The sequence below is a fragment of the Andrographis paniculata genome, unplaced genomic scaffold (assembly GCF_009805555.1).
Source record: "Andrographis paniculata isolate CXL003 unplaced genomic scaffold, ASM980555v1 Contig78END, whole genome shotgun sequence".
In the NCBI taxonomy this organism is placed as follows: Eukaryota; Viridiplantae; Streptophyta; class Magnoliopsida; order Lamiales; family Acanthaceae; genus Andrographis; species Andrographis paniculata.
The window spans coordinates 4,646,918-4,673,046 of NW_026137615.1; the positions used below are offsets into that span (position 1 = coordinate 4,646,918).

At 36.2% G+C, this 26,129-nt stretch overlaps 3 protein-coding genes across 7 annotated transcripts; 2 read left to right on the forward strand and 1 right to left on the reverse strand.

Annotated features, from left to right (window-relative positions):
• Positions 1-3: 3 nt before the first annotated feature.
• Positions 4-992, forward strand: LOC127239776 (metallothionein-like protein type 2). Its single transcript, XM_051258086.1, has 3 exons — positions 4-129; positions 399-482; positions 576-992. Exons 1-3 carry the CDS (start codon positions 65-67, stop codon positions 667-669), a joined length of 243 nt encoding a protein of 80 aa, XP_051114043.1. The 5' UTR covers positions 4-64; the 3' UTR covers positions 670-992.
• Positions 993-2,838: 1,846 nt separating this feature from the next.
• On the forward strand, positions 2,839-8,316 carry LOC127239694 (transcription factor MYB3R-3-like). 2 transcript variants are annotated; one of them, XM_051257957.1, is made up of 9 exons: positions 2,839-3,004; positions 3,330-3,483; positions 4,178-4,229; positions 4,445-4,502; positions 4,706-4,800; positions 4,895-4,998; positions 5,815-5,943; positions 6,389-7,456; positions 7,959-8,316. In XM_051257957.1, the coding sequence occupies exons 2-9, from the start codon at positions 3,341-3,343 to the stop codon at positions 7,990-7,992; spliced, it is 1,683 nt and encodes a 560-aa protein (XP_051113914.1). In that variant the 5' UTR covers positions 2,839-3,004; positions 3,330-3,340; the 3' UTR covers positions 7,993-8,316. The 2 variants fall into 2 exon arrangements, with proteins under 2 accessions (XP_051113914.1, XP_051113915.1); XM_051257958.1 differs by having other exon boundaries at positions 2,843-2,996.
• A 1,360-nt stretch (positions 8,317-9,676) lies between these two features.
• Positions 9,677-24,692, reverse strand: LOC127239693 (E3 ubiquitin-protein ligase PRT6). 4 transcript variants are annotated; one of them, XM_051257956.1, is made up of 19 exons: positions 24,307-24,692; positions 22,749-23,807; positions 20,190-21,364; positions 19,925-20,065; positions 19,006-19,249; positions 18,210-18,923; positions 17,535-17,735; positions 16,732-17,402; positions 15,074-15,125; positions 14,368-14,998; positions 13,664-13,872; positions 13,050-13,585; positions 12,867-12,971; positions 12,697-12,763; positions 12,507-12,584; positions 10,972-11,043; positions 10,479-10,511; positions 10,179-10,254; positions 9,677-9,934 (listed from the first exon to the last, which is right to left on the reverse strand). In XM_051257956.1, exons 1-18 carry the CDS (start codon positions 24,373-24,375, stop codon positions 10,237-10,239), a joined length of 6,075 nt encoding a protein of 2,024 aa, XP_051113913.1. In that variant the 5' UTR covers positions 24,376-24,692; the 3' UTR covers positions 9,677-9,934; positions 10,179-10,236. The 4 variants fall into 4 exon arrangements, with proteins under 4 accessions (XP_051113913.1, XP_051113912.1, XP_051113910.1 ...); XM_051257955.1 differs by having other exon boundaries at positions 9,677-9,937; XM_051257953.1 differs by having other exon boundaries at positions 10,390-10,511; positions 24,307-24,691.
• Between the last annotated feature and the right edge of the window lie 1,437 nt (positions 24,693-26,129).

The window sequence follows — 26,129 nt, forward strand, 5'->3', positions numbered from 1 at the left end:
GAATCAGAGCCGTCAATTTCGAGATATCACATCGCCGTTTCATCCAGAACTCTCTTCTCGGAAAATGTCTTGCTGTGGTGGAAACTGTGGCTGTGGCGCCGGCTGCAAGTGCGGCAACGGCTGCGGAGGGTAAATCTTCCATTATTTCTTCTCGATTTGCTGATCGATTGCAGTCGCGTTCACTCCGATGTTAATTCTTTAATTTTTTTAATTGTAACCTAATCGAGATGATATCGCTAATTCTCTACCGAATTACCTTCAAGTTTTGTGGCTATTTTCGTGATTTTCCTGCGTAATTGGCACTGATCGTCAATTCTGTCGGAATATGATCTGGATTGCGAAAGTTAATTGCGACAATTGATGATCTGTTTCTAAATTCGTGAAATGATTGTCTCCAGGTGCAAGATGTACCCTGATTTGAGCTACTCGGAGGCCGCCGCCCCCGCCGGAACCGTCGTCCTCGGCGTCGCCCCTCAGAAGACGTATGCATCATCTGTTTTTCAATTTCCTTCTTCTTAACAATTATTTTGCCCAAATTTTCCATCCATCCCATTCAACTCAATATATATGTACAGACACATTGATGGAGGCGAGCATTCTGAGAGCGCTGCAGAGAACGGGTGCAAGTGCGGCGACAACTGCAACTGCAATCCCTGCAATTGCAAATGAATTGGACTAACGGGGCTCCAAAGCAGAGATCGATCCATAAGAAGTTAGTTTTATTATTATAACCGTGTGTGTTGGGTGCAAAATTATGAGACGGCTCCATCTTCAAATGGTGGATTGTCAAAAACTAATTTTGACCCAGTTGCAATAAGAGCAGGCAGCCATGGATGGAATGGTGGCTGCTGCTTTTGGAGTGTGTTTTGTAATGGATTAGTAGCGTTATATGGTATCCATCTCTGCCTCTTCTTCTGGAGTTGTTGTGTTGATTGTAGCAGAAAGAGAGATGAGTTGGGCTTTATATTAATGGAAACTCCTTTCTTTCTTTCTGTGTTATGTTCTGCTGCACTCTTTCTGGTGACATTATAATGTTTTTTATTATAAATTATCATGAACCATAATTGCATCATTTTTAAATAAATTATTAAGTGATTTAGGATGGATTTGGATTGTTTCGGTTTTTTGTTTTTTTATTTAAACAGCGATTTGAATCTTATGATGGATACGAGAAATATTGCTCTATGAGATTTTTACAACATTTTATTATTCATCAAAATTAAAAAATAAATCCAGACGAAATCCGTGTTCTTTGGAGGATTTTTTCCAATTTTTACTCTTCATCAATTTTTCTTTTTCCCTTATGAAATATTAAATTAAATATTTGTTTTCAAAATTTTATATTATATTAAAAATTAATTTTATTATTAAAACAACAAAATAATGTAATTTTCTATATCGAATATAAAAGACACATCAGTCAAGTGAACATACTTATTTAATTATTTTTATTTAAGTTAGAGACGATTTTGATAAGTTCAATAAATTATTTCAAAATTAGTGTATGGTAACATTTTCAATAGAATGGAAACATATTAAATAATGTCAAGGTCTACTTGGCAAGTTTTGTTTTGATGGATAGTTATAATCTTTTACCAATTAATTTTATTCAAGTTAAAGACGATTTTGGTAAATTAAATGAATATCAATAAATTATTTCAAAATATGTGTACGGTAACATTTTCAATAAAATGAAAACATGTTAAATAATCAAGCAAGCCTAATACTACTATTTAACCAAAAATAAGTCTATCCTCCTTCCTATTTGATTAAAGGACTAAAAGCTGGGCTCAGCAAATTGAAAATCTGATCTGGGTCATTGAACAACAATAATACAAATCAATAAAATTTTATTTTAATATAATATAAATTAATAATCAAATTATACTATTATTAATTTTATCAATTAAATTATATACATTTATATTGTTATATTCATTACATTTACAAAATAAACAAACAAACAAACACACCTAATTGATTTATAATAAGACCGAGATTGAGCAATCTAAGATGTTTTTTCAAAAATTTGAACCACCCATGTGGGACTATTCACACAAGGTTTAGTACATATATTTGGTAGATAAGATTGGGAAACATCAAGATTGAATATATATAATTTTACAATTTACGAGTTCATTTCATTCCATATATACATCTTTAATTAATAATAATATAATCTCAATAATACTTAACAACTACACCACTCGACATTCTATATATGTTATTTTGCAATTGAAGTCAATTCATCAAAAATCAATCTTAACCAAAATCAATTTATTTTATCAATCAAACTTGTCTTATGAATTTTAAAAGATTCACAAAGTTGTGACGTGAAGTTAGAATACTCTACCTTATTTTTTTACAAATTATTCTCATTTAATCTTAATCTCAACGGTCAAGCACTTCTTGTAGACGGCTGACCCCATCTACGGCGCACATCGACGGTCTTTGACGTTTCACTCCATCGATCTGGACCGTCCATTCACTTGTACGGCCCGTGCGCCGCGAAAGATCAGCCGACTTGTGGCTCTCAATTTTATTTATTTATTTGATCTTAAATATAGAATTTATTAAGATATAAAATAATATTAAATATAGAATTTATTTTTTAATATTTTTCAAAATATTATATTTTAAATTTATTTTAATTATATATATTACATTGTAAATAAAGAGATTAACAAAACCAAATCGCTAGGGCGTTCGGAGACCTAACGTTCACGTGTTCCGTCATTCGCCGTTAATTGTGATCTCTGTGTTTAAGAACCCTTAAATTAACGGCGCTGTCACTTAACCCTACCATTACTATACGTTACATACAAAAAAATATATGAATACATAAAATAAAATAAAACAAGCGTTCATTTTAGTCTTTCCTCCCTTCCTTCAACGGGCAAAGGTCCTCGCAGCTCGGAATTTTTTCTCCCCCGAATTGGGGGGTTTTTACAGTTTTGGCGCTCGTGATTGATGAGCTCGTTATCTCAATTTGTAAGGTGTGCAGGTAAATCTTGTTTCAGAAGATCCTTGAATAATCGATTATTGTAAAATTTTCGTTTCTTCAACTCGCTATTTGATTGTTTAAGCCCTAATTTTGTCTTTCCTCTCTAGCCTTAAATTAATTGGGAATCTATCTGAGAAAAATTCCTGTTATTTCGTGCTATTGAAGTCGTAGAAGTTAGGGCGCGGTGATTTCGCGGTGTTTTGATTAATTATCGATTGTTTATGAGATCTGGAGTAGTGGTTCTGTATTAGCAGATGTTAGGCCACTAGAAATTGATCTTTACGTGGTGTGTGGATTATTTTGATTTATTGGAATGGGTTTTCAGTTTAGGGATTGATGGATGGGGTGAAATCTAATGCCCGTCACCTGAAGAACGAGGATAATGTTGGTGCGAGCTCTTCTAGTCTGGATCGTAGTCAGACCGTCGCACTAAAATCAACTGGGACAAGTACCCCTTCTAGTATCCGTCCAGCGCCTAGGTATTGCTTTCATTACATGTTCTACTATAAATGTTCACAACAAGTTTGGTGGGCGTTTATTTTGCTCTTCCTGTCAGGATTCAATTTTTATATTTAGGTTTCTGTTATATTTATTATTTGGTTTTAGATGCTTACCTTGTATCATTGTATGTTTTTGTTTATCATGATTGATATGTATTCCATGCTACATCATGTATGTTCAGAAAAGCTTCAAACCACGATAAGAAGGGTGCTCAAATTAGCATGAATTAAAAAGTTTATGCACTTTATTCTTGCTAATCCTGCCCTATCATAGTTATAGTTTGGAGAGAACTGGTATTGAAGTTACAGAGTTTCAAACTGCTATCTATGTGTAGCTGATATGTAGTGGTAAAAACTTGGTATCGTGTGTCTGTTTATGGTTCTTTTGTTGTTTCACAGGGACCCATACTCATCAATTGGACAGAGGATGAAATTGTATTGGACAAATAAATAATAGTATATGTACTTCGAAACTTCACTATGTGCTTAGTGTTGAAACAACCTGGTTTCTTGTATGGCTTGCCTCTAGTTTTGTATGAAGCATACCTCTGGCTTTTATATTACCGGAAGCCAATTGGGAAGGACGTCTTTTGTTTAATTTATCTATTTTCAGAAAGTCCTAAGAATATAAGTTAATGATCTAAAATATTTTGCTACTTTTATGGTTTTACAGGAGAACTTCTGGCCCAATTAGAAGAGCAAAAGGAGGTTGGACCCCAGAAGAGGTAAAAAAATGGATGTTCGTTTATATGGCGCTCAATCTAGATATGTTTTGTGGTTTTTGACCTCATATATGATCTAGAAGAGTAGTGTCTAATTGTTGCCCATAAAAGAATTTGAGTAGTTTAGTGTTACAATTTTTTTGACATTTCTTTATATATTCTGCTGCCAAATATGCAATATGTATGTAATTAACAAGTGTAAATGGGCTTTGCTTCAGGATGCTACATTGAAAAGGGCTGTTGTAGCTTACAGGGGGAAGTGTTGGAAGAAAATAGGTATATTTCAGTCAAAGTATCATCTCATTTATATGATATTTAGTTTTCTTCTGTCTGATTTACTAGACCAGATAGAATGCGGTTGCTTATAAGATCTTTGACTGGAATACTGTTCTTTAAGTTGAAATATGACTTAATAATCCAATTATAACCATTGTTGTGCTTAGTTTGACTTATCTTCTCAAACATTGGCATTGATGCAGCTGAGTTCTGTCCGGAGAGAACAGAAGTTCAATGTTTACATAGATGGCAAAAGGTTCTGAATCCAGATCTTGTTAAAGGTCCTTGGACTCCCGAGGTTGGTTGCTATTTCCTCCAAAAACGTGTATCGATCATTCTAATATTCTAGCATAGCAAATATATGTTTGGTTACACAATTTATGTTCTTACAGGAGGATGAGAAAATAAAAAAACTAGTGGATAAATATGGACCTAAAAAATGGTCTACTATAGCAAAATCATTGCCAGGCAGAATAGGGAAGCAATGCCGTGAAAGGTAACATCACATGCTAACTGACCAAGCAGTGCGTTGTGTTTATTTGGTGACAAATTGATTCTCTCTCTGATGTTTGAGATTGACTAGTAGTTAGCTAATAAAATTGACCTCTATAATTGGTCATGTGGTCACTTTTGTTGTTAGAGAAACCAACGACACAAATTCTTTCAAATTTTGGAACAGTAGATAATTAAAAGTGTCCTTATCGACCACTCTTGCTCTCACCTTATAAATATATATATATTTGTTAATAAAACTAAGGGAGACTTGATGTGAGAAATTGAGAATATTATAGGTAGGTTTGAAAGCCTCATTAGCTTCAGTATCACTATGCATTAACTTTCTTCATTTTATACATTTAAGAATATTTAAGGCTATTTATTCAACATTATTGTGCAAATTTTTTATTAGTATTATATTATTATATTTATATATTTCATATTTAACATGTATTATTAGAGAGATTCTATGGATATAGTGTTCTTTTATTAGACTTCATTCAAATTTTACTATTCATCAAAATTTTTCCACTAAAAACATCAAGTCAAATACCTATTTTTTATTTTTTATATTACACTAAAAATCAATTTTATATTCAAAACGTCACATCAATACATATTTATATTTTATATCACATCATATAATTATTTCAATTCAAATTTTTTACTATTTAAATCCCAAACCCAAAATTCAAACCTTCAAACAAACACACCACCCATAGTGTGTACTTTATTGTATAGAAAAATATTCTTTTCATATTGAAAATGTATTGAGCACTAATTTTGAATGTATTATTATTATTATTTTAACTTTCAGATGGCACAATCATTTGAATCCTAATATTAAGAGGGATGCTTGGACTTTGGAGGAGGAGCTTACTCTTCTTGATGCACATCGGGTTCATGGAAATAAATGGGCCGAGTTAGCTAGGCTCCTACCTGGAAGGTACCTTTCTTCTGTTTATGTCCCAGTCCTCTTCGATATTTTTGAACCTTTTTGCCACATTTTAAACTCATAGGAAAAGTGTGACATATATATTTTGTATTATACTTGTGTGTGGATATATACAAATATGGTTGTTGCTTCTGTAGAGCAAAATAACAAAGCTAAGCTAAGAAGAAAAAGTAATATTGTGGAGGGTACAACACATGATGGGACAAACTCTATGAATATGACATTATTTTATAGATATAAGGTTTCTAGGTTATAACTAGATTCTGAAGGAGAAATATGTGGTCATCCTACTAGTAGATATCATTGACAATAAAACCTGAAATTAGGGACTTTATCATGTTAAGCTCTAAATGATAAGGATGCATGGTCCTGGTTGCTTTGATTGCCTAAAGAGTATATATTCCACAGAAACTGTAATTGTCTTTAATCTATGCAGGACTGATAATGCAATCAAGAATCACTGGAATAGTTCTCTGAAGAAAAAGTTAGAGTTTTATCAGGCTACAGGGAACCTTCCTTCTGTTCCTAGACTTGTCTCCTTAACTGTGAATACCTCCTCAGTAGAAGCACTACATGATGATCAAAAGAAAGGATCAAAGTTAACCAGCTTGGGTTCATGCGAAGCTGCTGATTTGTGTGAAGTTGGAGATAGGAAGGATAGTTCAGAGGATAAGTCCGATGATCATAATACTGCCACCCTTCAGCAGACTGATTCCACCGATATAGGGAGCAGCAATGAGGTGACGATTTCAGAATTAGATACTGTTAATCAAAGCGTGGAATCTGAGTTTGAGAGACTGAAAATAAGTTGTGAGGGTGATCAATATCATCTTATTGGGGCATCAGTGCAGGATGATATGTTAGGAAGGACGCTATCCTATACACCCCATAGTTATGGACAACCACATTTGACCCTTGAAAAGATTTCCTCAATGCAGGATGATACATTAGGAAGGTCGCCATCTTATAAGCCCCACAGTTATGGACAACCACATTTGACCCTCGAAAAGATTTCCTCAATGCAATTTCTGTCAGACACTAGTCCTCCCAGAGTACCTTTGTTTACTCCACCAAGTGTAAGAGGCAGTAGCTTTTCCGAACAATCGCCTGAATCTATACTGAGGGTAGCCGCAAAAAGTTTTCCTAATACTCCATCCATACTAAGGAAAAGGAAGTTGGAAGTGAAGTTTAAGGAAACAGTTGAATCCAACGATGAGAAAAGTCACAAGACTAGTTCTGAGAGTACTGAATTAAATAACAAGAGATTATGTGCAGATCTTACTTCAGATTGCAGAGATGAATCAAGCAGCTCTAAGTCATATGATTCATCTCCTCCTTATCGATTAACATTCAAGAGGAGTTCAGTCCATAAATCTCTTGAAAAGATGCTTGATTTTACTACTACCATGGAGCAAGGATGTTGTGACAACAACAAAATCTCTGAAGACTCTAAGATCAAAAGAACTCTTCCTGTGACAAAGTTCTACACACGTCGAAGGTGGCGGTAATGTCTCACAGCCTATTTCTATGTTTATAATGTTCAGTTGTAGGCAATAATTCTTCCAACGTGTTAGTTTCTTTTCTTTCTTAATGGTAGTGTGCTTTTGGGTTTTGACCACGTGACTTATATTTGGGACTCCTCCTTCATTCTCGATTTGAACACCCATTAATGGTGTGCGTTAGTTTATTTGGAAAAATACTGAATTTCATGCCTCATTTTTCACAAAACATGTACAAGCTTATTCAAATCTTGTCCCAACAAACATCTTTCTGAACATTCATCATCATAACTCATGGATTGCAATGTCATTTCTAGATTATTTAGCTCATAGTTCATGGCTAATAGGATTCTAAGTACTCATATTTACTAGTATTACTTTGCATACTGCCTAAACTCTTTGTTGCCACAAGTTCTTCACTTTATTGTTCTTATCCACACCGCCAACTCTGTTGCTATTTGAAAATATTGCTTAAATCATTATCTTATGGATTGTTCTGTATTTCAGTTCAACATCTTCTTGGGGTACTAAATGTAATTGAAGAGAAGCGGAAAGAACAGAAGAGACCTGCCTCCATCTTTGCATCAGTATCAGGCCAAGGGAGAATATTGTTAGTGGATGCTAGGGTAAATTATTAGTGTTGTGTTTTTTTTATTTATCTATCAAGAGTTGTGCTTTTAATTAAGCTGTGTAACTGAATTGTATAGAGTTCTACATCTACTCGGGCAGAGAATGTTCCCTGTTTTGCTATTATAAAAAAAAAAAAAACAAAAAAAAAAAAAAAAAAAAAAAAGAAAAGGAAAGAGAAGGAAAAGAAAAGAAATTCATTGCAGTTGCTGTTTATTTACAGAACTTATTATTGGTTTGTTGATGATCCCTTTGTAGGAGAAGATGTTGACCAATAAAATGGAATAAATGATCTTCGCAGAGAAGATTACTGTAGTTAGGCATTAGGTAACCTCTTTGTTACATTGAGCCCATAGTATATATATGTAGAGTTACAGTTTAGGCCCGCTTGGATGTTCATCTATGTTTGGGCCGATTAAATTTGCTTGGACTGGAAAAGCCAACATTTTGGCCCATTTATAATGGTCTACACTGATTAGTTTCAAACTGGGCTTACTGAACGTGGGTTGTTGAGTATGGGCCAATGGCACGTGGCCCTGATAATGGGTTTACACTACAAGGGCCCGTTTACTGTTCTTGGGTCGGCATAAGTTTGGCTTATATAGGTCTGACAGCACGTGGGCTTATCTATGGGTTTGTATGGAGAGGGCCTGGAAGCAATTAGGTTTGCTTAAATTCGGCCAAAAGAATATGATCCCACTTATATTGGGCTTCTAAGGTATAACCATGGGTTTTGGTGTTGGGCCGATATGAGGTGAGCCACTTGGATTGGGCCACATTGGTCTGACCGACAGGAAATTGTTGTCAAATCTGGGCCGACAGCAGGCTTAACAGGCCATAGTCTTGTCAAATCTGGGCCGACAGGAGGTCCAACAGATTTATTGTCTTGTCGGCTATGGGTCGACAACTTGGATTGTCTGGCCAGACAGACATTGTCTTGTCGGATCTGGGCCGACAGCAAGAAAGCCACATGTATTGGGCTTCTCAGGTCCAAACAGAATGCAGATGGGTTTGAGTTGGGCCGACAGCAAGCAAGCCACTTGGATTGGGCCAGACCGATTTAGGCCGACAGGAAATTATTTTGTCAGCACTGGGCCAACAGCAGGCCTGCCAGGTCATTGTCTTGTCAAATCTGGGCTGACAGGAGGTCCCACAGATTATTGTCTTGTCGGCTCTGGGTCGACAACTTGGATTGTCTAGGCAGACCGAACATTGTCTTGTCGGCTCTGGGCCGACAGCAAGAAAGCCACATGTATTGGGCTTCTCAGGTCCAAACAGAATGCAGATGGGTTTGAATTGGGCCGACAGCAAGCAAGCCACTTGGATTGGGCCAGACCGATTTGTCAAACCTGTGGCGACAGCGAGGCTTCTCAGGTCGAAAGAATGCACGTGGGCTTTGGCAGTTGGGCCGACAGTAAGCAAGCCACTTTGATTGGGCCAGATCGGATTAGGCCGACAGCATGCGTGCGCTTGTCATTGTTGGGCTGACAGCATGTCCACCCAAAAAGTGAGCCGTTAAGACTATCTGGGTTGCCCTAACCTTGGGCAGACTCTCTCATCAATTTGGACGTGACATTTGCGTCAGGCCCAGCCCAAAATTGCAGAAGAAAGTAGCTTTCTATCTATCAAGGAAGAATTCTTCAATCAAGTTCACACCAAGTTCGTTGATTCATTCTCCAAACACACATCCATCAATGATCATGAACAATAATATTATATAATATAAAAATTTATACATGAAGCTCCGCTCTCGCAGGGATGGGATGGTAATAGTAGAGCTCTGAATCTGAATCTGAATCTGATGATGGGATGGGATAGGGACTCTCGCCAGACAGACAACCATCTCGGAGAAGATCCTACTGCAGAAACGTCAGATGACATGGCAGGCATAATTAGATCAAGATCAGACTACTAGTATAATGTTCTGGTAATATCTAATCTAATCAAACAAATACCACACATGCCCCCCTTACACATAAACCAATCAGCAATTGGCTAGTAACCATGCACCCAAATATACTTCCCGCACATTGTGGGATAGATAGATAGTAATAAAACGAACTTGATCAACAATAATATCCAAGACTAGAGGGTAACCACCTTTATGAAGCTGTACAGCACTCCCCCCTGCTTCGCCCATTGTTCGAAAGTAGACATTTCATCTTTCAAGTTGGAGCTGATAATCAGAAAAATATAAAACCCGGATATTTTAGTCGGAAGCTAGTCAACATGAACTTCTGAAGACAAAAGGAAATAAAATAGAAACAAAAATTGAAAGTCCAGCAACTGTGATTAAAGTTTAAAGCCAGACCCTGAACAGTAGGAAGAAGCTATTGGCTTTTGTATTAGCATAATATCCTAAATAGTGAAGATTGAACCAAGTGTTGTCTGTCGAAGCACCTTTGAACTCCTATCAAGCCCATGACTAGCAACCTATATGACAAAATTACAAGTCAAAATAAGATCAGTAAAACAGCTGCTTTATTTGTTTTCTGCATATAGAAAATTAGCTATAAATGAAAATGTGGTTCTCCCAACGTAACCCTCAAGAGAGACATCTAGTAGTACCCCACATATATCTTGATGCAATTAGGTATGGATTGAAAAATAAGGCTCTATCCTCCTTGAGGATAATTTGCAATATTTATAATGGCAGAAGAACATCAAACATAATAAGCAGCCAAATACTGCACACAAGCCTGAAAGCAAGTCGAACACTTGATTAATAAAGCTTCCCACAAACTGTCCCTCACAAAAGTACTTTGGCCTCAATAACATAACAATAGCCCACTCGATATACCAAAAACAAGTGCTTTACTTAGAGATCTAGCACTGCAATCAAATTATGAAGTCATGAGATATCAGAGACAATATCCAAACACAGACTTTTTACCATATGAGTTAAAGTTGCATATCGTTCTTCATTTAAATATAATGGCTTTCCCCTACTCCTCTCAATGTCCTCCTGCAAAACAGAAATAAGATTTAAAAAGGGTGACATGAAATAAAGACACCAAAACATGTGTGAGTTAATAAGGACTACAATTCAGTTCTGCTCATTACTCTCAAATTCACATCCTGGATAAGACAAATGCATCCCCTATTACTCTTAGGGTGTGCTTACTTAGGGTGACTAGGGTTGGATATATTATATTATCCAACCTAATCATTTGTTTACTTCAATTGATTAAAGCCTGTCATAATAATACACTTTAAGGATAATTAATCCAACCTAGATGGGTGGAATTAATTTATCCTAAGTAAACATAATATAAATTAGTATAATGATTATATAATCTATTGATATTGAAATAATACTATAAATTATGTTCACATCATATAAAGTAAATACATCCCCCTATCACATCAGTTACAGTTTTCAAACTACAAAGAGAATATCTTAATTCAATTCAAACATTCATGATCACACAAAAGGTAATCCAGCTCAAAGCACTAGATGATTAAGTTCAAACTGAAATACTTCAAGTCTAAGGAGATAAAATAAAGGGAGAGGCTACCAACTGCATCACATGCAGGTAAGTAAAATACTCTCTCCGTTCTGAAACACATACCCATTTGTTCTGGGCACAATTATTTAGGTAATGTAAATACAGTAAGGGTGTGTTTGTTTGGGGGATTGGATTGGATTTACACTATTCATCCAATTTTTTCCCCCAAAAAACATCAAATCGAACGTCTATTTTTTATTTTTTATATTATACTAATAATCAATTTTACATTCAAAACATCACATCAACACCTATTTATATCACATCATACAACTATTCAAATTCAAAATTTTTACTATTCAAATCCCAACTCAAAATCCAAACCCTCAAACAAACACACCCTAAGTTATTAATAATAAATTATGATATTATTTTATTATTTTTATATGAGTTGTATTAATGATATTTTTAAAATATGAATTAATATATATGATTAAAAGAAATTTAAAATATATTTAAATATTTTTAGCATTATATCTCAATAAAAGATATACAATATGAATATTATTTTGTAGATAATAAAATTTCATGTAATACAAATAAATAAAAAACGTATTTATCCATTTATAATTAACTTAAAACTAATTTTATAAAAAAATAAAGAATTTTAAATATAGATAAAAATATTTAATTATTAAAAAGTCAATTAAATATTTATTTACATTTGTTAAACATGTTTAAAATGAATAAATTTATTAAAAATAAAATAAGTAATCATCTCTACCGAGACGGAGGGGAGTACATAAATACATATATAGTATACATAAATACATGCAGTACACTCATAATAATTGATTTATTTCAATTTTCTGTTTTGTTTAACACTGAGTACTCTTACCATTGAGTTAGAAACCTGAAGAAAATATAAATTAAAGCAAATATTAATGCAAAACATTCTTGAGAAGTATTAATTTTTTACCTCTTCACCAAAAGCATCCAAATATGGAGATGGCCACGGTGACTGGCGTGCGACTCTTTGAAGCAAGATTGTAGTACTCTGACCAAAAAGAGAAGATTAACTATCACATAGAATGTACTTCAAGAAAGGGTACAATGAATCGTGTGGGGGGTACTGGGGCAGCATAACAAGTTAAAGATGTAAGACATACTCTAACCAATAGGAATACGCCAATGCCAGCACCACAAACCATTGCATGAGCCTGACAACCGCTTTCCCTTAAGAACAGAAGAGCCACAGTAAAAAATTCATAAATAATAAATAAATAAATAAAAAGATGATTCTTGTGAATAATGAAATAGAGCATAAATCAGTCACCACCTGCAACATGTTTTCCAGTTTGGAGAGCACAATTTACCACACAGCAAACACAATGCGGGCTCCTTCTTTACCTTTCCACAGTCAGGGCAAGACTTCTTAATATACCTGGTGTTCAGATGGCCCATGCAATTAACAGATTAGCACAGGAAGCGAAAGTAGGAAAAACAAGAAATTACAGCCAACCTTTGCAGAAGATCTTGGTAAAGATAAGGCAAACTCATCAACTTAAATGGGACTGCAGGATTACATCTCAATATATGTTGGGCTTTATGGGCTTTAAACACATCAAGGAAATGACCCAGCCATCTAGAAGCTGTCAGCCTTGATTCTTCATTACTAATGACAAGGTCAAATGGGGGGATCTTGAACATCTTTTCCAGCCTTTTGACCTCTGGAAGCTCCTCCATAGTATCTGTAACAAGCTGTAAATCATCAGCTGCATACACAGATTCACTCCAGGAGTCAGACCCACCACCAAATAGCGCTTTTTTTGAGCAGTTTATAAGTTTCCAAAATAGAGCACATCTCCGTAGATAAGGAAAAGTTAAGCTGCGAATTGCATCATGTATATCACAAGCAGAACCAATGCAATATGATTCAAAATACTGCGTAGCTTCACCACATCCTCCAATTAGTTTGTAAATATCTGTTATTAAAGTATCATCAAATCCCATTTCAGTATCAATGGGCTGTCTTTTCTTGAGATATGTGATTATACCCTGCAAAATAATATTAAAAAAGAAGTCATTTACACCAGTAAATGTCTTTGAAAGTTTAATGAAGGGAACTCTTATTACCTGAGTCACAGTAACAACATAAAACACATGCACAAGAGATATATATGATTCCTTGCAGGATAATATTGGCCAGGGAAGACAGAACAGAACCCACATAAATGATGAAAAGGCATCATGAGCAAGAATTGGCTCAGATGCTCTATTCCACAGCTCAATATCTGGATATCGCAAACCCTGCTCAGCAGTTTGCAAGGTAGAAAGCAAATCACCTGAACATCAAATTTTGAAACAAGTTTTCAACAGCTTGAACCACCAAATGTTTTAGATAATCAATCAGATGCTTTAACTCCCTGCTCTCTAACTACAAAATTCTATCATGCAGGACGGAGGAATACTTTCTTCCATCATGCCAGCATGAGTAAGGATGTGCACTTACTATGCAACTCATAGTCAACGTGCAGTATAATGCATCAAAATGGCAGCACAACAGTGAAGTAGATATACACTTTAAACAGAGACAAATTCATTGAAAGGTCTCAAATTTGAAACAGAAAATTGAATTATGTATTGAGATTAAAATTAAATGGGCGCATATAAAGATCAATCGAATGGGACAGAAATCACAAGATTAACACACTAATTCTAGGCACTAGCATTCTAATCTAGCACTAATCTTTCAAATTAATACTAATAAGATTTGTGAATTAATACTAATATCACTAACAAAAGCATTTACTAATGTTTTTCAGTGCTAGGAGCAATACCTTCTATCCAGCTATGGGATTTAGATAATTTGAGTGGACAAGTTCCATGGCATAAAGACCTCACAAAAAGCTGAATGCCTTGATATCTTAGCAGAGCAGTCAGCGAATCTGTTGTTCTCATGCTCTGAATAGCATCTAGCAGCAGGGATAACAAAGAACCACTAGAGGAATTAAGCTCCTTGAACAATGCACCAACACTGTAATTGGGACTCAATGAGCTCTCTTTTGATCGAGCTGCAATTTCAAGAGACATGAGGGAGTATTTAAGCGTGTCCCACAGAATTGCTGAAGGGCTGGCTCGTCCAGTCTCAAAAAGCTTATCCTGACCCGGGAAGTACATTCCACATAATAAACGAGTAATTGGTTCCATTTCGGGCTTTATTCTTGAATTCCAAACTGGTAAGGCTTTTATACTCCCGTGATTTCGAGCAATATCTGCTGCCCTTCGCAGTAGAGACAAAGCATATTGGAGACAAAGAGATCCGTCATCTAATGTGGTTGAAGGGCTACTTACATCCATAAGATTATTAGTTGAAATGGTTGGTGGCTGCGGAGCCTTTCTTAGACCACCAGGCAATGCCGGCAGGACAGCATTGGCAAGTCCCCGGCATACAGGACAAAGGAACTGACCCTGCAAACATATATGAGCATTATGTATTAAAGGCATACGGCAAAAAGTCAAAGATTCAAAACCAGAAAAGTCTACCTGATCTGGATCAACAATTTGTCCTCCTTCAAAGACGAGCCTTCTGATGTGCCTGTGAATAGTAACATTGCAAGATTTAGGCATTCTTCTTTCAACTCGGGAAATCAGAAAACAAGTAACCAGTATCAATGCGTGTGGATGTGAAACATGCCCACTAGCAGAGTTCCCTTCAGGGACCCAACTAAATCTTGACTAACAACAAGCAATAAATGTCCATGTACTTTCAAAATATTCAACTAAGAACCTCAGCCTGCTCAAACATACATAGGACCTTGTAACAAGTTGAAACCAGAAGAGATGCCCCCAGTGATACCAAAATGAGTATGAACCAAGCTTACGTTTTATTGGAAAATAGAAATAGAATAATTAATAGAGAGAAACAAAGGTAGTATAGTCCACAAATTACAACCTAGATGGATATATAAATATTTCTCCTAGCATCCATTTAAGATGATACATCAGTATCCTCATTTTTTAAAAATGATACATAAATAATAAAATATATTAAATCTGGGAAGATTATCAGTTCAATAAAAGAAAATGATTGATCAGGCAGTAAGACAAGATTCATGGAAAGAGCAGGACATCTGATAGTGCAGGATTCTAAAATACAAAAGGGAAAGTCAAAGTTTACAGTAGATAAGCGAAGCTTTTAGTAAAGCAGAGATACATTAAGAATCTGTGATTGTCAACGCAATTGAAACTAGCTGTGGTGGAAAGCAGTCAAAGAAGAAGTCCAGCAGCAGTAATGCTATCAAATAACATAAGTTGGCAAAGTTTGAAAGCAGTTTGTTGCTTGTATTAGAATAGTACAATTGGCCATTTTTTATTAAGTAATAAATAGAGGCCAATGGTGTCAGAATGAGAATATATCTGGCACCTACATTATGATGGAAATAATGAACTGATCAGATTCAACAAGTTTTTCCATTGCAAAGAGGTGAAATCTGAGCATCCAATTGACAATGCATGCATGCATGCCAAATTACTATTTTAGTTACAAAAAATAGCTACCTAGATTTTAGTTATTTGAAATATGTGATATTATCATGAAAACAAATACTATGCACATATAGTGCCATATAGTCTATAAGGCAAAATATTTATCCATGGATGAAATCTGAAGATTCAGTTCCAAGTCAAACTCACAGCAATTTTTAAGCAAAGAAAATGGGAAGGAACTATTAATCAACAGGACAACTTTCATTTTCTCCATTTTCCTATCTTCTTTAGTTTAATTTTTTATATGCTAAGAAGAAAACAACAACATCAAAAGTTCAGGTTAGACAAATATCCTGGCTTTTTTTATTGCATGTCAAATTTTGGATTGAGTTTTTTGACATATAATCAAACTCGTCACTATAACAATGCCCACATTTCTACTTACATACTTCTTTTAATATCTTTTAATACTCAGCACAAATTACTACCAAATCAACTGGAATTTACACTACTTAAATTCCGTACCTGCTAGAAAAAAATAGCAGAACAAATGCCTAAGTTCAGTGAAAAAAGCTCAACTACCCCTCAGTTAAGGTGCCTAACTTCTAGCATCTACCTACACTCTGCTTTTGACAAACCTTTCTGCTAAAAACGTGTCTAATAACGTAGTGTTGCTGTACCCAGGAAGAAGTAAAAGCATTAACAAGAAGATCTACCTGTCTTTAAGTGATACTAAATAAAGATTTAGACATTCATGATGTACTGCATGTCCACAGGATGAAACATATACTCCATCACAGCCAGAAGGACCTAAATTTCCAGATCCTACAGGCTGCACAGTGGATGCTGGTACCATCCTAACACTGCCAGAACAGCTGGCCTGTGAAGCTGAGGGGTAATTAAGATGTTCTTTAGGCAGAGCAGCAACATATTTACCTACCAAGAGAGATTCAGTACAGTGGCTTTCATTGACTGAAAGCTCTTCTTTGCATAATTGAAAATCTAAATTGTTGAAACTAGACGGAAACCCCCTCATCGACCAATACATATGCTTTTCCAAAACTTCCACGGAGACTGCCATCCTCTCCCTTGCATCATTTGTCATGCAAGGAAGTTCAACATTCTTAATAGAAGGGAATCGAGCTTTAATAAATTCTATAAATTTATTCACTTCCTGAGGCTGTCCTATGGAAGCAAAGTCATTTACAGTACTTTGAGCCAAATTTTCCAACTGTGATGGCGAGATCGTATCTGAGCTATCTGACGTCAGGATAGGAGATAGATCATTACTTGGGGCCATCTCATCCGAAACATGCTCTTTGCCTGATTGGATAACTTGCTCCCATGAGGGAGGCCCACGGTCAGTTAAACTCAAAAGCCTGGATTTCTTCATTGAAAAAAAAGTAACAGTAAGAATGATATTATGAAAATAGGTCGAATGAAGATGCAGGCATGTAACCAACTGCATGACATCAAGTGGAATGGAGATTGACAAAATCATACCAGAAGAATCACTTACCTGTAGAAGAACTACAAAGGATACAGGACTTTCGGAATTTGAATCACGGCAAAGTGAGCAAATAACTTGGGCAGAGTCTTCTGTTTCGTTAGAGATTTCAGGACCAGATACACTTTGCTCGGTTTTGAAATCAGCCATCTCATCATCGTCACCGGACTTAAAGCTCTCCATAAATTTTAACTGTTGGGCTCTCATCTTTTCCTATGCATTACAATCGCTAAATGGTGAGAAGAAGAGAAGAGAGAGAGAGAGAGAGAGAGAGAGAGAGAGAGAGAGAGAGAGAGAGAGAGAGAGAGAGAGAGAGAGAGAGAGAGAGAGAGAGAGAGAGCAATTCATAAGCTCACAAGAGTTCAAAATTTGAACAATGTACCTGCATCTTGCTATTTGATCATATTGAATGGCTAAACAATCTGATCACACTAGGTTTTTATTTCAAAAATCATAATCAGTGTTTCAAATAAATAAGATCCAGCATCTACAAAAGTGCACAGCAGCAAACTCGTATATATTCTGTGCACCTGTTGCCCCCACAGAGTTTATTGGGAGAAAGCAAATACATAAGAATAATAAAATACTTTTGAAATAAACCACGACAATTTCATTAAAGCAATTAAGCAATATACATACAGTCCACCAAATCAAATATCTCAAAACAATATAAAGTAGAAATTTTACCAGTATAGCAGCTTGTCTTTCACGAGCCTTTGCTTTGTGCATTTCTGCATTGGAAACTAAACCCGTGTCTCTAGCATTATCGCTTGAAAGGGATTGCAAATACTTACTAGCTAACTGAGGAGCAATTTTCTGCAATTTCATCATGCATCCCTGATCAAGCTCTACCAATGTCTTGATTAAACTTAAAATTAATGATGCCAGGTCAAAATTGCCGGGTTCTGTGAAATTTTGTCCCTTTTCTGTTTCATGCATCCTCATCAAATAGACAAGAAGGGACAACAGACATTGATCACCACACTTTCCCATGGTTATATCTTCACTGGCAAATGCCAGGGTTGGGATTACACCATCTACATAGCATAATGTATCACCTGACTCCTTGTGTAATCGACAGACATCTAGTGCCAGAGCTAATAAATGCAGTGCAGTCAAAAGAACACCATCAGGAGCTCGTGATGCTGTGCGATTTTCAGTAAAAACTGCATAGAATAGTACTGCACGAACAATTTGGAGCAACGCTTTACAAGTAGCAACTTTGGCTATCCCCCTCAGAGGGGGATATATCTTTGTCCATTTAGGAAGTTGCATCGTCAGTGCAGAAGCATTACAAAATCGCAAATATCTTTCTTCTGCTGTTTGTAGATCCCTTGAGTTCCAGCGAGGATGATACAAATCAAGTTCCTTCCAATACAAGGATCGCAGTTTATATTTACCCTGTGATACAAAGTTGTTAGGATTGCAGAAACTGTATTTTTGTACTGAAGAAATAAGAGTTTGTCACTTCACAAATCCCAACCTGAACCATGCCAGATGGCCTCGAATATTCTGCAACTTTATCCAATACTTCTTGGAGCTCATCAACTTTGGAAAGATCACGAGTAAGAGACTTGAGTAGCTGACTACGAGTGGCATCTCCAATAGAGAGTTTGTACACCAACTCTCGTTGCAAACACTCTGTGGTGGTTAGCCCACAAAACCTTCGTTCTTTCACAATTTGTATTAGAAGTGATAGCATTTCCGTAACTAGAACTGGTTCATACCTGATCATCCAAGGACATGTTCACTATTAAATATAGTCAAGCTTTTGCCGTTTTGAGTTTCATTTGTTCCTTCTTGTTTAAAAAGATAAAAAATAAGAGCGCCATGCACGGACACTAGAAAGAAAGCAACGTGGACATGCCACATGGTCATTGTAGGTATCAAACACAATTTTGGAGACTGACACCCACCATATGATATTCATGCTCATAAGGTTTTCTTGAAAATAACTTAGCCTTTTTCTATAGCATGACAGATATTCAAATCATTAGCATGGTGAATTTGAAATTAACAAGTAATCTTTACAGGCATGCCCACACCACACATAATGAGTGAGTTTTTGGATGCAATTTGTTCACTAGTAGATGGAATATTAGTTATCCCAATGATTTCAAAGTTTCACGAAATGGTGCTTTTACATACTAGTTCTTAGCGATGCTCTACACAGATTGGTATTATCTTCTAAATAATGGTTTCAAAATGTAGAGTAAACTTTATATAAGCATACAAAGAAGTTCTGCATAAAAACAAAAATAAAAACAATCGACAACCACTGATCACCATCATATGGTCCATTCGACCTGGAAACAGTTATGTACATTGAAACCGATAAATCAATAGGTGATTATAGCAATAACATTGTAAGGAAGTATCAAGTTAAAGAAGAAATTACATACTCACTAGGCAGTTCAAGATTAAAAGACAAATAGTTTGATAGCCCAAAACGTTCCAGGATTCTCTGAACGTAAAGATCAGGTGGAGCTAGTGCAGCACAACATTGAAGTAAGAAGAGATCGTACTCCTGCCCTTGTTCCGACCTGCATCAACAAATCAAAGAAAAAATTTCCAGGAGTGCATATTAAACCCAGGATAATTACGTGTGTCAACCTGCATTCTTTTCTAATAAATGAATAACTAAAACACAGACAATCAAGCACATACCAACGAATTGAACGATACCACTCCCTAAGCAATATAGGAGCATCCCCATTTCTGCGCCACATTCCAGCTCGAACCTGAGCACAGAAAACCCTTAATCGCAGAGGATGCTCCAATAAGAAGCCAGAAAACCCATAGGGATGACATCCATCTAAAATATGGCCAAGGAAGTCATCATATCTTGAATGATTAGTAGTGCCACTTTCAATATATGACAATCGTGATTCACCATAACATTCTTTGAGAGCCCTCCGCAAAACCATTGCAAGAAGGTGATGAAGAGGAATGTGAATGGAGATTTCCTGTGAACTAACATCAAATTTAATGTTAGGCCAATTGGATAAAGTCAGTAATCGCAAGCCTTCAACCTCACAATTGGTCTCTCCTTCTAACATAATGTCATCACCGCCTCCAGAAGCACCTTGTCCCACAGGTTGCCGACAATCCGACCTCACACCAGCATTCAAGCAACCCTGTCGGTTATTAAGAACCTCATGTGAAATGGCTAATTGACCTTCAACCACGGTGGAGCTTTTAAACATATATCTGCCCCTTCGGATTTTAGAGAGAGTTCTTTTTAAAGCCGAAAAATTATTGCCAGAGCCTTCGCTTGTTTTCAGAGATGAGGGACTGATAAGACCCAATGTTTCATCCAGTCCCAACCAACAATCAATGGATCTCAAGCATTCATATGTTAGCCACAAAGCAGATGATGGAACAGAAAAACCATCAAAGGTCTTGGCCTCATGATCCACTATACTTTTTCCTGAGGAACTACCAATGGAGCTTTGCTGAGATAGCCTTCCAACTTTTGCATGCCTGTGGCTGTCTTGGTCTTCGCAATCTACTTTCTGGGTGCTGATGAAATAGTTTTCAATATTATCATTACTTTCAATGACTGAAAATGCCCCACCCACTAAAAGAGAGAGAATGTTAGATATGGAACTGCATAAAATGAAAGGCAAATGGGCATTCTCATTTTCATCTTCTAAGTGACTGCCTGCTTCTCTCTTTTGGGCGTTCATTCCTTGCACAAAGGCCAAAATTTTCATCCAGGTTTTAATCAAATCTCGCCTATGGTGGCATAAATATTTAGGCACAGCAGAATGGCTCATTACAAATCTAATATCTTCAATCACCCGAAGAGTAGTTTCATAGAAGCTTGCCCATTTGGTGACCTGCAAAGAAGCTGAGTTCAGTTTTTGTTCCTCAATAGGCTTACAGACTACATAATAAATGAATTTCATCAAAATTTTTAAAATAGCTAATTAAATAAATAAATAATGAATGAATGAATCTGAAATTACAACATCAAAGTAAATCCTAGAAGCTCTGAATACAAAAGGCAATTTAAAACCATAGGAACTCCGGGTCATGGAAGAAATGGATGTTTTAAGATAAATAGGAAGAAATGAAGAATATTTTCAAGATCAGTCCTACATAACACAGATACTTAGACAAGCACTTGGTGTTGTCAACATAAAACTATCACTATTAAATAATAATAATAATAACAAGGAGATGCTAGTAAATGTACGCTAAACGCTTATCACAGATGTACAGAATGTACTCTAAATGCCTATCAAGGAAAAGACAGCACTCCATCAGGTTATAGACTTATAGGGGCTACAGCATAAAGCAAGCAATAGTAATGCAAACTAAACACATATCAAAAGAGAGTGCATAATCAGCTTGCAAAATATGTAATGTGAAGCTTGACAAAATCCTACAAATCATATATCCATCCATTTCACATGCATCACTGCGAACACTTAATCAGTCACAAGTTGAATCATATCACTTCATCAAACTTGAGTACAAAATGAAAACCTGTTACCAACTTACCATCCTATTCTTAAATCAATTAGACAGAATAAGTTCACAGATTTCAACCTCATTAAGAATCCTATATAACATGACAGACTTAAGCCACCACCACACATTCATCGGTAGCTTGACCCCAAACTACACAAGTTCAATAAATAACTAACATGATCTATAAATAGCTGCAATCACATGTCATTGTCAATATTGTAATTATTTTAGTTCATATATAAATATAAATAGGTGTAGCCAGTCAAGTTTTTAAAATCTAAGAGGAAGCAAATACTACCAATGTTACTTAACTTTGACTGTACTAGGTAAGTAAATAAGTGAGTTATATATCACATCACAGCACATTCTATCAGTCCATAAATGGATGATTATGTGACGCACACAAGTATCTTCCAAGGTTTCTATGACGAAGACAGGACCCCCAAACCTAACCTAAGTCAAAACATGCCTCAACCAGGATGAAGACTGAATCTCAGAGGCTTAATAAAAATTGAGATATCGAAAATATATACAAACATTGAGTGACAGAAGAAGTTAGTGATGAACTGTGGGGAAACCAAACTAATTTGTTTGCCATTTTAGAGGACAACAGTTGCACAGATAAAGAAATTACCAATGTAATATAGATACAATCACACAACAAAAGCTGAAAATTTAGTAACTAGTACGAATGCAAGGATTGAAATAAGAAACAGCACACTGAGGTATGAAAAGGAATAGTAGTACCTCAAGCCTACCATCATCTCCAGAGCAAGAAAAGAACATGCTTTCTAAACACTGAAACATCATACCAAGCATATTCATTTCCTCCACAAGTCGCGGTGTAATGGTTGGCACAGTAAAAATTTGGACAGAAAATGTTGACAGGAGTGTATATTTTTTTAAAGCAGTATCACCACCACCACTTATGGCTGCATTTACAGTAGTTGGGTAATAAAGAACAAAGACTTTTGCAAACTCATATTTAAAATTGGGTTCGCCCAACATTTTCAAAAGTAATTCATGGAGTTCGACAACTGCGTTACTATCCATGAACCTCTCTGCCCTCAAAAGAACATCCAATAAACCAGGTGAGGAATATACTCTCTGGGAAATAAAACTAAGCAAACTTTCACTATTTTTACAGAAACCCAGTAGCATCTCCACAATAGCAAAGGTCAAAGCATCTGCAGAGTTTTTTAGTTCAGCAATATGACTACAAACCCTAGGACTTTCCTCTGGAAAGCTTTCTGCAGAGACTATCTTGTTTTTCCAGTAACTTAGCAATAAATCCAATACAGGACCCAAAGATTCTGCAATATGCTTGGGAAGCGGCTGAATCTGCTCAGCACCTTTGTGCTTCGAACAAAATCCTTCACGTTTCCAGGCAGTAATATCCCCACAATCACAGCACCCACCACCTGTATATATCACAGAGTAATCATGGTCCTTGTGGTTTCCATTCTTGAAACAAGGAACACAAATTGCACAAGTTGGGTCATGCTCGCACGTCCGGCAGCGGTATGCTATATCATTATTCCCCCAAACAGCCCCACAAACCCCTTGCTGATCAGAACTCATGCTAGCCAGTTGTTGTAGCGAAGCTCCAGGATCACCTTCAAACATTAACCACTGCAACCAAACTAAACAGTCACAAAATAATGAATCATCCACCTCCTCCTCATCTGTAGGCAAGAGAGCAGACACCAAGTCGCTAATACGGATTCTATTACTCTTTACAAAAGCAATTAAACCACTTGGTCCTTCATTCAGCACGTCGTCAGGAATTTCGAGCCGTGAAAGTCTCTGAAATAAAATTTTACACTATATTTGAGTAGCAATCTTAGTATCCACACACATTTTCAGTGGAAAAGGAGAAATGATTAACTCCTTAAATTAAATAGTAAAAAACATTAGTTGCAAATATCCATAAGCAAGAATCAATGTATTTAAACTCGTTGGCTCTTGCATAGAAAGAACCCAGAATTCCGAACAAAATAAAACTTAAACTTTTCAGAAGTAATGTATTCCAGTTTCACGCGAAGTCCAACTAGAAGGGAGAGCACTTCTGCATTCAATCTGTGCTCCCTTGAAACAGTTCATCCCAAATTAATGAATATGCCCACCTAAATCTTTGGGAGAGGTCACTCTAAAGGAGATTTTATTCCCCTCGCTTTGCAGTGTCTATTGAGATATTTTTATTCAAAAACACTACGAACCAATAATAAAGATTGGGAAATTTTGGGGAAGGACAGAGGCTTGAGTCCCTAAAACTATCGAAAATTCTTTCTTGCGAAACACTAACCTGGACAACAAGATCGTAATGCGACGGGTCGACCGCCTTCGGAGACGAATCCACCTCCATCCGAAACATTCTACGAATCCAATCGATGCAGGACCACTTACTGATTCCACAACTTACACTCCCCAGGGTTGAAGTTCAGTCTCATCCCACACGCGACGCGGCGAAAGGTGTAAGTGCAGAGGACAACCATACAACATCAAATTCCAATCGGAATTCACCAAAACCCTAGAAATTCTCTCGGTTTTCAAACCACAGCAGCAATTTATCTCCACCTAAGTTGATCCTTTTTCCCCTTCCCAGCCGAATAAATTTTGCTTTTCTTGGGGTATAAATGATGCAGCTGTACGCATAGCTATCGCTGTTGTACCCTCCTCCAATGACGGTTTCGCGTATAGAACGCTGGAATCTTCCTTACGTATAAATAAATTGTTTTAGTATTATTTATATATTTTTATATAATATTATATTAAAATATTATTTTAATTATATTTTAATTAAAAATAATTTTGAATCCTAACCAAACAAATCCCTAATTTTAAACGTCTTTGAATTTTAAAATTTATAGTAAGACTATATTCATAAAATAGTGTATTAACGTATGTTTGCAAAAGGTAATTTGTAGCTGCAGACACTAAAAATATATGTCTAAAATCAATTAGATATCATATATTTTAGAAGAAAATAAAATTCCAATAAAATAAATATATGATATTTAATTATGCACATATGTTAATTTTTATACAATAAATATCAATCATTAATTCAAAAATATGCTTAAAATGGAAGATTTCGTACAAATATTACGTGCATAAACAGAGCCATAAGCAAAATAAATTAATCTTGTCATTAAATGAAGTATATAAATTAATATCTTCCAAAAAAAAGGCAATGATATAAAGATCTTGTCAATAAATGAAGTATATAAATTAATATCTTTCAAAAAAGACAATGATATAAAGATTTTGGCGAGGAAGGTGCGCAATCAAATCCGTCAAGAATGGAAAACAACATCTAATGGAAAAGGGAAGATTATAAAATCTTTCCATCCACGTGGCACCATCCGAAAAGGAAGCCAATGCCACCCTCCCCTATAAATAGGAGCCATGGTCAGTTCATTTGAAAACTCGCGCAAGGGTAAGTCTCTTTAGACTCTCTTCATTGTTCTTCATTGTTCTTCGTGTCCTTCGAAGCGTTCGTCGAAAAGTCACTGATGTGGACAAATGATCCAATATTGGTTGACGAATCGATGAAGGATCAAAGCTCTCAAAGCCATCGAGGAATCCATCAAAGTCAATGAAGAGCCTCCAAAGCTCATCCCAAAGCTTCGAGGTGTTCATAGCATTCTTCACCAAAGCAACCACTCGGCCCTCTTCGATCCAAAAGTCAAAGGGACACGACGCCAAAAGCGTTATGGAGCACCAAATCCACCTTCTTAAAGATCAAAGCTGCGGATCGTCCAAAGAAGACATCAAATCCAAAGTTGAGGATCAAATTGCCCACACGGAGACTGAAGCTCTCTAAAAGGCGGAAAAGACAAATCAAAGATCAAAGCTGCGGATCGTCCAAAGAAGACATCAAATCCAAAGCTGATGATCAAATCGCCCACACGGAGACCGAAGCTCTCCAAAAGGCGAAAAAGACAAACTAAAGATCAAAGTTGCGGATCGTCTAAAGAAGACAACAAAGTCAAAGACGATGATCAAATTGCCAACGCGGAGACCAAAGTTCTCCAAAAACGGCAAAGCCAAAGCAAAGGTCAAAGTTGCAGATCGTCCAAAGAAGACAACAAATCCAAAGACGATGATCAAATCGCCAACGCGGAG

Coding starts and splice junctions, on each gene's coding strand:
- LOC127239693 (XM_051257953.1), bottom strand. CDS start 24,375: ATGTTTCGGATGGAGGTGGATTCGTCTCCGAAGGCGGTCGACCCGTCG. Junction 13,586..13,663: donor ATGTTGTTACTGTGACTCAG/GTAATAAGAGTT, acceptor ATTATTTTGCAG/GGTATAATCACATATCTCAA. Junction 12,585..12,696: donor GCGTATTCCTATTGGTTAGA/GTATGTCTTACA, acceptor CTTTTTGGTCAG/AGTACTACAATCTTGCTTCA.
- LOC127239694 (XM_051257957.1), top strand. CDS start 3,341: ATGGATGGGGTGAAATCTAATGCCCGTCACCTGAAGAACGAGGATAAT. Junction 3,484..4,177: donor AGTATCCGTCCAGCGCCTAG/GTATTGCTTTCA, acceptor ATGGTTTTACAG/GAGAACTTCTGGCCCAATTA. Junction 4,230..4,444: donor GAGGTTGGACCCCAGAAGAG/GTAAAAAAATGG, acceptor GCTTTGCTTCAG/GATGCTACATTGAAAAGGGC.
- LOC127239776 (XM_051258086.1), top strand. CDS start 65: ATGTCTTGCTGTGGTGGAAACTGTGGCTGTGGCGCCGGCTGCAAGTGC. Junction 130..398: donor TGCGGCAACGGCTGCGGAGG/GTAAATCTTCCA, acceptor GATTGTCTCCAG/GTGCAAGATGTACCCTGATT. Junction 483..575: donor GGCGTCGCCCCTCAGAAGAC/GTATGCATCATC, acceptor ATATATGTACAG/ACACATTGATGGAGGCGAGC.